General features: G+C 29.1%; 1 protein-coding gene across 1 annotated transcript; it reads right to left on the reverse strand.

Moving 5' to 3' along the window:
* Window positions 1-2,286: 2,286 nt before the first annotated feature.
* On the reverse strand, window positions 2,287-7,110 carry LOC131848094 (larval cuticle protein F1-like). The gene is made up of 3 exons (XM_059197849.1): window positions 7,007-7,110; window positions 3,097-3,273; window positions 2,287-2,575 (listed from the first exon to the last, which is right to left on the reverse strand). The coding sequence occupies exons 1-3, from the start codon at window positions 7,016-7,018 to the stop codon at window positions 2,486-2,488; spliced, it is 279 nt and encodes a 92-aa protein (XP_059053832.1). The 5' UTR covers window positions 7,019-7,110; the 3' UTR covers window positions 2,287-2,485.
* Between the last annotated feature and the right edge of the window lie 4,370 nt (window positions 7,111-11,480).

Raw genomic sequence — 11,480 nt, forward strand, 5'->3', positions numbered from 1 at the left:
CTTTTACGTTGTACTTACCTATATAGGGTTATTAACCAGTAGGGCAGAAACGCACACCAACGTAGTACTGCGCGATAGTAATATTAGGGCATGTATTTACGGTGACAAAAACTATATTAAAACAATATTTCATTTCAATTTATTGAATAAGGCTAAAGCATTAATGTAAACGCGTTGTATATTGTCAAACTTTAAAAAGACCAAGATTTTCAGTTTTGTTCTTTTTATCTGTAAATAATTACAAAATCTATTTTTTTGTTTTAATATCCTATTATTATTTTATATCGCCTATTTAATTTTTGTTTTATTTTACAAGTCGTAGAATTTCTTCCGAATAATTTATACACATAAATAATATAAGCAAGTCCGTCAATTACATTTTTCTTTTTTGATAAAATACTGCGTTAGGTAAGGGATAGTAAGATATAAAGTTTGTAACTATATTTAGATTTAGATTTAAATTTATTTACTCAATTCCATAGAATTGTATATATACAGCTAAAAAAGGCTTCACAATCACTTAGTGAAATAAATTCTGTTATATTCTTCCAGTTTTTTTTCCTACAATTCACACAGCGCTATCTACTCGTCCCAAGCTAAAGAAGGGAAGAATTGTTAACAGTGGGAGTGAGTGACCCAATTGCTAGCAATATTACTTATGCGCATTACTTTCTAGAAACCATCGTGTTAAATTTCGGGTGGATTCGCTATGATAGGCTAACAGATCTGACTTCATCGTCGTCCCATTATCTTTCACTAGTGTCTTATCAGCTTACACCGTTAGACCCATCTACCCTTTTATCATCCATCAATATCATCCACTATAAAACAAAATAATGAACAAGTAAGTTGAAAGTAAAGTCTTTACGGTGCATAGGATATTTTTAACCTGGTAACTAACATATCGTAGTAGGCAGTTCAAACTGTCTATACTTATGCGAGTCATTACTGAGAAGTTATTTATCCGCCAGTAAGTACTCGATAAAGCAAAATGTTAAGGTTTGAACGGCCTTGGAGGCTTTCATGTCCGCGATATGGGCGTAGGCTTTACCTGTTATAAAATATATAGAGCTGTTGCAACAAACCTGATCATGTTTCTTTGTTTGCTATAGTTGTACATAACCAGGAAGTTTGCGATTGTTTGTGGATACATACCTTCCTAGAAACTATAAAATTTATTCTTTCATGTATCTATCTACTCTCACTTGAATATACAAAGCCACATAATAATAGTTTATCTAAAGATTTTTCCAGATATACTTGACTGTCGAGCCTGTAAATTTGTCGATGTTAGAGATTTAACAGCTCTAGATTTTAACTAATACATATATATACACACATTTGACATATGTCATACGATTATCTACAAAAAAATACAAGTAAAAAATAAATAGGCCTCCGATTAATTACAGTAAGACTCTCTCACTTGATAATTATGGAATTTGGTCTTAATGGTGGATGAAGTTGATGATCTATTTTAATCATATATATATATAGTAAAAGTATATAAATACTAAAAATATACTATATATATATATATATATATACTAAAAATTATTTTGTATTCAACGCATATATAATTTATTTAGCAGTAACAGTTTATTTACAACCGCTCGTAATATATTTGTATCATTTCATTTCATGTTCTATATAAGTGGTTTGCGGAATTTGCTGTCCCATATAAGGAGTCTGACATATTGATCAGCACCCTTTGTCAGGCGTTATGTAGGTAGGTACAAATGATAAGATATACAAAACAGGTACTCAACTGGTCGCATGTTCAACTCGAATTATACCTTTAATAATCCCAATGGAATATATTATTTTTATTTATTACTGAATATATAAAGTGCCTATGGTAAACACATAACTAGTTTTAAATGTACTATAAAGTAAAATATTGAACTTGTTTATTTTTTTAAGACTTTGTTTGAATATTGCCCCTTTCTATAAGTATTATAACAAACGTATTATTATATTAAAGGAATTCCAGGTCTAAAATATTCATTTGCCGAGCCATGTCCAAAATATCCTAAAATAAAAGTACTTCATTATCATGAAAATATTTGTTTGCCGTAGAACAGTAAAATTTCTTTATTGTATGTTTCTATCATATTAACAAATTCTTACGCTGTTATTCCATCAAGTAGTTTAAATAGATAATTTTCTATGTACCTGGATGGCTGAAATAATTATAAAAATGTCATACATAAAATAAACTAATAATTTTCAACAGCTAAACGAATGAAATTTTGAGATGTTTAATTTGAATACAGAAACAACATAATTTATTGCATTTTGTTTATTGTTTTTTCTAAACACAACGGCACAACTATCTATCTCCTATGAGTTAGATCTATGTTCCTGACATTCTGATTTTCTTATTGTTGTAAAATAAATATTGACTGTTGCACATTCCGGATTAGGCACTGATGTTGATGGCCGAGTGGTAGGGGCAGGTGTTCGTGCCCTGTTGGGTGGTTGCTTACCACGCATGAGCATAGGGAGAAGCTACCAATGGAGCATGAGCAGCGACAATAGGTGCTGGCGCAGCAACCACCGCGGGAGACGCGATCTGTGTTGTAAGAAATATTTATTATATCAAATCAAATTCAAATAATTCAGTATTAAAAAAGTAGTAAATGTAAAAATGTGTCTTTGCCTGCTGGCTACTGCCTGTTGGCATTACACAAGAAAACGGGCGAATGAATTTAAAAAGAGAATTGAGGTAATAGTAGATTGCATCTATAGAAAAAGATAGGTAATCTTTTATAAAAAAAATTACGAAGCCACGCGTTATATTATCTTATAGGTAGTATATACGTTATAATAGGGTAGATTATTTAAATCAAATCAAATTAAACTTTAGGTACATATGTACTATTATATGGTTGTCAAGCTTTTGTGTTTTTGTATTGATAGGAGAATATTGAATTTCAATGAAATGGTCCATATTCTGATAAGATAATATAATAAGTATAATAAAATATTTTTTAGTCCTTAGGAATAGTAACTTGTGAATTTCTGTCGTGTCAAATAACAATTACCATTATTTTTAGTACTAGTTTTAAACACTGGAGTATAAAATATACTTACCCTGACAGTGTTAGCGTAGGAAGTAGCCACAGGTAAAGCGGTTTTAACTACTCCAGCGCTGACCAATGGAGCACCGACAATACTGTGACCCCAGGGTGAAGCCAGGGGAGCGGCAATAGGGGCGCCGATATATCCGGGTGCAGCGGCGGCGACGGCCAGGAAAGCGGCGAAAGTGACCTTAAATTGTATGAAGAGTAAAGCTTAGTATACGGATTACTTGATGAAATGTGAAGTTAATTCAATTAATATTATAAACGCGAAAGTTTGTGAGGTGGATGGATAATATTTGTTGCGTTCACGCTAATAATTCCCATGAAAATTGGTGTATACAGATAGATCACATTTTAAATTAATTTACGACATCATATCATATATAATGATAATTATTATATTTTTTATCCTTATACTTTTTTATACTTGTAGTTTGCTGTGCAGTTCGCGTTTAATTTACGCGAACTGCACAGCAAACTACAAGTAGTTGATATCAGTTATAAGCTTCTTTCTATTGTTTTCTATGGATGTTTTATTATCGCTACAATAATGAGAGTATCTGATATATCCATGATCTATAGTTATATATACTAGTTTCATTTATTGTAATTAGTACAATACTAGAATGTCCACAGAATGAAGTAATAAAATAAGATTTAAATGTATTTACCAAGCTTTATTATTTATAAATATATAATTATGGATCAGCTGCAAACAAGAATAAACAAGTATGAGTATTTTATATGGGTGTCAAATAATTGACCTTACATTACGCTGTAGTCATATTATTAAAAATCAGGAACAAATATCTAGATTGCAACATAGAATAATTAGCTCTTTACATACACTATAAAATGGTAGTTGAATTTAGAACTCTATAGTGCCCGCTACTATTATTAAGTTGAATTTACAAATATTCTATTTATAACAGAATTATCTTCATCATTAGAGGCTATATAACCTTCTTTGTTAGCAATAAATATATCAATTTCATTATTAAGTCCCTGATTTTTTTTATAATAAAAATAAGCATTATTTTTATTATAAAAAAAAATCAGGGACTATTATTTATGCATATAATTAAATTACAATAACTTAAAGAGTAAATTTAACGATTAATACGCAGTCACTTAAAGTAAATTTGGATCAGGGCTATGGTTGTCACTAGTAGATGTCTCTCTTCTATGATATTTAACTTATTTGTTTAGAAGTTTTATGGAATCTATGTTTATTTTAGAAATATTCCGTAATCCTCTTTTCATACTAACATGGTAACGAAATACTGAAATAATTCCAGGAATATGCCCAAATCACACAACGATGTAGGCGGATGTTAACAAATACGTGGTATTTGTTGTTATGTCTACCGTCTTTAAGGGCGTTTGTAGGACATGAATTAGTTCGCAATCTATGTACAGATCTAGATAGTACAATCTAATAAGACCGGTTCGTAGACAATTGTGTCGCCGGTACTCAAATACTTGACACAAATTCATTTTATTTATAAATAGTTTTGTTATTTGGTTCCGAATTGATTCTGTAGACTTTTATAAAATACTTTACTGAAATATACATTAAATTAATTATGATTATGACATGTGAATGTGAATATGTTTTTTAATTAAAAAATAAAATAGAAATAGATACAAAATAAACTATAAAATCATACTTTTTATTGTTCCTCAGAATTAACTAAACTTAAAATAAAAAAATTTAATTAATTATGAATAATAAGTTTTCTGAGATAAGCTAAGATCATAAGTTGTTCCCCAAAAAGAAAACAATTAATTCAGATGAAATTTTATATTCATCAATAGGGGAATATGCTTCATCGATTGCAAAAGGGCGTTTATATATACGGATAGGGATATATCATATATTATTCTTGTAATCGACGCTTACCTTTACTTACACCGGTGTTGATACACAAATTTTGTCATCAATCATTATAATTCGCACATGATTGATTTATTTCCATACTCTAAGGATAAGCTTAATTTATCATAAAACGGATAGAAACTACACCTCCTACGACCTCGGGAGGTCGTTGTCGCTGTAGAGAATGTCAGGTAATGATAAAAACAAGAAACTAAAAATAGGTAATGAATGCTCTACAATTACACTTCATAAACCAACCAGTCCGCAAAAATGTGGTCGTAGTTGGATAAAACATGGTATACCAATTTATACAAGTAATAAATCTAGTCCAATATGTCTATACTATGATACAAACGCAATGGTCGAACATTTAGAAAATCCATTTTACTACGTTTTTATATTATGATGTTCAATTTAACCACATCATTGTATCAGATGAATGATTAAAATAGACACCTTATTAATTGTATGGTCAAAATGACCAACCTAATATATTTGGATTAAGAAATATAAAATTTCGCACAGTAGGTACATATTAATATTATAATTAAATCAAGAATTTTGAGAATACGTATGTTACTATCATTCAAACGAAGCTCGTTCGATTCCACAGTTTTGAATTATTAACTATTGGGAAACAAATACTAATAGAGATGATATTACAATTATTACAATTGATATAAATTCCAAGCTAAATTACAAACACTTCTATACCTGAGTACAAGGTATAGAAATATGCTGCTCTTATCAACAGAATTAGAATTAACACCAGGCAGCTCATTGCCTAGTTTTGAACTACAATATTGATATGCAAATGACATGTAGTGCGAATATAATATTTGCTTTGATCGTCTATATGACTCACTTGCGTATGTTTTTATAGCAAAATTTAACAATTTAGAGATCTCAGTTTGAACTAGAAATCATCAAAAGTGCATCGAGAACTTTAAGTTGCAATATTTGGTGTCACATTAAACTAACTTATTTTATAGACTAACTTATTTCCATAGTGAAATATGAAATGTTGGCTGTATATTACTAATATCTACATACTACATATAATAGCGCATTAACGTAAGACTGCTTAATCCTGGATTCACATTTTCTAGGAGTTTTTTGATTTTACAGGGTTACTTTTCAACAAATTAAAAATAAAGGAACTTATTAATTTTTTCCTATTTCTTTACGTAATATACATATATCTGATGCAATGTTTTCGTCAATTATAGGGTTTTATTATGTAACAACAACAGCCAAAGTTTCGTCCGGAAACTTTGTACCTTTTAAGGTTTAATATGACGTTTTACTTTGAAAATAATTTGACAAAACTATCGTTCAAATATATTAGAATTTATAGGTTGCTAATAGACTATTTTCTTTTAATCAACGATGTGAATTTTGTTAAGATTTAATTATCTTATTTTTAAGTATGATTGTAGTAGTAGTAGGTAGCTCTGATATTAGAATGTAGAAGGAATAAAATTTATGAATAATTTATATTTTTTTAATGATAGATCTAATTAAAATGCTTGTTATATGTACATAGTTAAATTATATTATATATTAAATCCAAGCATTCATTTTAATGAATGGAATATTGAAACGTTTTTCATTTATGGATTAAGCTAATGATGTTTTAACTTTGAACTTTATGTAAACAGGGATTATTCTATTTTTATTCATTATTTATGGAATCAACTATTGATTAATTTCGATTGAGTATTATTATTTTGTATCATGATAGATATGTTATCACATTACCGCAGCTTATATCGTAGACTGTGTTTTGGGTGTAGGGTGAAATTAAGCAAGTAAATTACAGGATAAGAGGCATGACGTCTTAGTCTTCTGGTATTGCAACGCATGATTGATACCACGGGTATTACAAGTCCATAGTGATGTTCATGAATATATGAGATGGTTACCATTTACCATCAGCTGGGCCATCACTTTGATTACCTTTCCAATTACACAATATAAAGATAAAAAAAATACAAAACAACTTATAAATAGATAGTTTATAATAGGAAATTACTCTTACCAGCTTGTACATTTTGAAAGGTGGGTGTTGGGTGGTTTGTAGTGAAGAAGTATGGATATGTAGGAGCGAATGTGCATTGGACCCGTTAAGTGTGCCTTTTATAGTGCTTAGACACATGGCTCGGCCAAATCCGTCTAACCCTACCTACCTGGGCCTAGGTCGTTTGTGGCAGCCTTCAGGTTTGTACCGTCAGCAAATACAATACAAAGGAATTGATAAGCTACAGGATTCTAATCTCATTGTTACAACAGTCGTAAAATATAATGTCAATGTGATTATTATAAACAAATGTGAATTTTTTGAACGTTTTTTGTAATCAAGTGCACAAACTATGGCGCATCGATGAATCGTGTCTTCCAGCCGCCGCAGACAATATTTTGCATAAGTGTCCTTAGAATAAATCAAAATCGATAATAAATATTTTTGTGTTTTTGTCTAATATAACTTATTTACCATTAATGCACGTTTTTCACGTTCAAAACTGTGGGTTCAAAACATTCAAACTCATCTATAATATGTATAGGTAAATAATTTTATTTTTAAACCTAGAATTAGAACTGCAATAGTAGGTGCTTTGCGTTAACTCTATATACAATATGCTGTGAGCAGTTCTATATTATAAAATCTTGGTTACATATTTATTATGAATGAGTAATATTAATTAAATATTACATCATTGCCAAGGAAATAAATGTGCATTTAAATCAATTGGAAGGTCTTTTTAAATAGAGGACCTTTATTTGTACAATAATCAAAACCCAACTGTTAATTGAGTACTGAAATTGCGTTGTTAATACTAGCATTATTAATACAATGAGGTAACTAATGTTCTTTTTAAATATTTAACCAGTTGTAAAAATTCCAATTTATGAATTAGTAAGAAGAACATTAGTGTTTCATGTTATTTTATGCCAGACAAAATAAAATGAGACACTAACATGCATGATTGATTATTTGCCACTTATGTAGGGATAATTCCCTATTTATTTTTATTAGTCTAACGACTAATTTAAATTCTCGTATTACGATAATTAGGGAGATATCCTACAATATCAATGAGACGTCCCGTATAAAGTAGAGCTAGATTGTAACGCGATCCTACAACAGGCTAACGACATAGGTATGTGCGCTCTTTGGTTTAATAGGATTTTATTAAGAAGATAAAATCCTATAAAAAACATCTGTGAAAAAAGTATGTAAAGATATTTAGTAGAAAACCTGTTACAGTTATTGTACATTGTACTTTAATTATATTTGAAGTTCCATACTTAATAATTTAGAAAAATTAACATTACATATATTTACATCGATTGATTTTATTATACTTTAACATTTAATAACGCTAGTATTTTGAATGTGAATTTCTATACTATAATAAATTGATTTGCTGATTGTAATTAATGCTTTTAAATATAATTTAATTATTTTATGAAAAGTAGTTAAAGTTTATGTATATCATCATATCATTCATTGTAAAATATTATTAATTTAGTACACAAGATTAGATGTATACCTACACCAAAATGTATAAGTATTATGTTACTGACATACAACATATTCTATAACACAACAACTATAAACAGTTTTGATACATTAAGATTTATAATTTATTAACAAAACCAGTTTACTCATGGCATCTTATAAACGAATAAGATAGTACAAATACTCACTTCCGTATTAGTTTTTTATTACTTGTTTAATTTATTTGTGTTTCAAGTCTTTTGTTTGTCTATGCCAATTTAGTTTTTTTTATATTTCTAGTAGTATCATTATAATGTAAGAGAATGAAAAGGAAAAGTTGGATGAAAAAAGTAATAAAAGTGTAAGACAAGTTCCGATGTAATTGATTAAGAATAGGGCAACCTAACTTGTATAACATGACTCTTTTCAAAAAGCTCTTTGAGAGGAAATATAGGAGGGACAAGACCTCTTTGTCGGTCTGAATAAAATACAAACACAGAAAGAAGCTATGTATACGTATAATATGACGGGAATATTGTTTGTGATAGAGCCAAAGGGAATGTACCCATGTACCCATGCAATATTTCTTAAAAATAATAAGAATTATGTATTGTATTATGCTACCCCTTGTGCAATTACGTTTTTGCAAACTACACATGTAGCTACAAGAATCTTATAAATTTAACAACAATAAAAAATAAATAATTGCAATACGTACACATGTAATATTACCAATGTTTCTTTCTACAGCATTCTTGGAGAGACAACGGAATAGAAAACTCAAGTATTGAGAAATACTTTTTTCGGGATATTCTAGTGTTATTTTTTTCTATTCTACAATAATTTATTACTTTAAGACCTTATATAATTAATTATAATTTTTATTTAGAGTGTGCTTATTACGTATTTAAAAATCGTTATATATACATATATGAGTACAACATTTTTTCTTGTAAACTAGTAAAGTATTTGATAAGCCTATTACTCATTGTGTTCAAATAGAAAGAGGATTTAGAAGGTATTTTCGGACTATCCTATTGCTGCAGAGGTTAGGAAAAGAGCTTTTTTATATTCTTTAGGTTATCTTTTATTCATTTCATATTTCGTTCTAATAAAGTTCATAAAAAATAAGCTAAAAATAATCGTAACTCTCATAAATACTTACTTAGATTTTTCTTTAAGGAAATAGTCTCTAAACTAATGTATTTTACTGATTATTAATTTATGTGTAATTATTAATTAAGTAGTTAAATTACATATGCAGTTCATATTAATTAATAAAAAGTGGACTTTGTACAAAGTCTACGTGAGTGCTTCAGACTTAATGCCACTCGGGTATTTCATCCACCAAGCAGTTTGCTTAGTAAGTTCTGTTTTGGTTAAAGTATGAGGTATGGTAGTGAAATTATAGAATAGGAGTACACTCCATATCTTGTAGTTAAAAATAATAAAGAAAAACAAAGGGTACCACGGACGTCATATGATATCCGTGTTGTTATTTTCATGTATGGTTGTCAGTTATGGTGGCCCGTCAGCTTATTTGCTATACCACATAACATATATAAAAATATTATAATTAAGTACAATAAATATATACTTCTATAATATTAATACTAAATTACTCATTTCAAAAGAAATCATTATTTACTATAATTCGTTAAACAAACTATAAACTAAAAAGTTTTGTACAAAGCCTTTTGTTTTTTATTTAAAATATTTAAAAAATAGTTAATTGTCATAGCTAAGTAAATTAATTACTATAGAAAAAGGTATACCGTACCATAAAGTTATACCTAATGTAAAACAGACATCACGTATATATATACCTACATGATTCAGTGTATTACTCTAAGACTATTGTCAACAAAACAACGAATTCGAATTATTCCTTTAGGAATCGATAAAGCGCAATTACCATATTAGTCCCTTAAAATACTTATTTATTTATTTCCTAATATTATGAGTAAATTTTATTATCTAAAGTTACCTGAAATATATTATGGCAATTTAATAGTTAATATACATAGTTTTAATATGGTTCTTAAAAGTGTATTAGTTCGTTAGAGTAACAAACAACAGAAATAATTATACTACTAATGGTTGGCCACAACCGGTTAAATCATGACGATGTACATATACAGTTATTGTACTTACATAATTTTAAAGTAAATAAGTATAAATTAATAAACTCACATTCAGAATTATATCGTTAGTGTGGATCTGCTATTATAACATTTATTGCAAAACATACAATGTACCTTCCTAGCATGCATGTAAAGTTTTTGTTTCATTTAAACAAGGGATCATAACCATTTAATCCAAGTACATAAAACTTAGCCGGTGACTAAAATTTATTTCTCTTTACATGAAATTGTCCAGCTGTCTTATACGAGCGCAGTAAAGCAGGGCAGGGCGTTTTCAATGACATTATTATATTACACTTGTAAGAACGTTGGTCAGCAGGGTTGGCAACCACAACACTTTATGCCCAGTTAAAAGAAGTAAAAATCACGTACAAAGGATCATACAAAGTCATCATATTTTGATCGTCATAAAATCACGCTTGTTAATTATTATCTTAACTAAAAAAGGTGTATATAAATAAAAAAATAAAATAAATACATAATTGTGGTTATAGTAAAAAATATTGTACAAAAGTCTGAAGAGTTGAAGGCTAAAAATAAATTTTAATATTCAGCATAAAAAAATTAATAAAGAAATATAAAATTGAAGATAAATGAACGGAAAGGTATATTAGGTCCAACTAAACTTTAGCTCTTACTTTAAAACCGGTCACAATGATTGAGAACAATCACCATTTCCTAGTCAGCATTAATGCAGTACGAAGTATAATATTACGAAGTACTCTTGTACCGAATACATAAAATCTCGTATCTGTACGAGGATCCGTGTACGGTTGGCATCCCTGTTGGCCAGCTGACTTATTAGCCCATTTTATAATGGCATCGACGGGGGCTCAGATCTAGATAACATTTATGATACACGTGTGAAG

This window comes from Achroia grisella, unplaced genomic scaffold (assembly GCF_030625045.1).
Source record: "Achroia grisella isolate CSIRO2021 unplaced genomic scaffold, CSIRO_AGI_Agris_v1 utg546, whole genome shotgun sequence".
Classification (NCBI taxonomy): Eukaryota; Metazoa; Arthropoda; class Insecta; order Lepidoptera; family Pyralidae; genus Achroia; species Achroia grisella.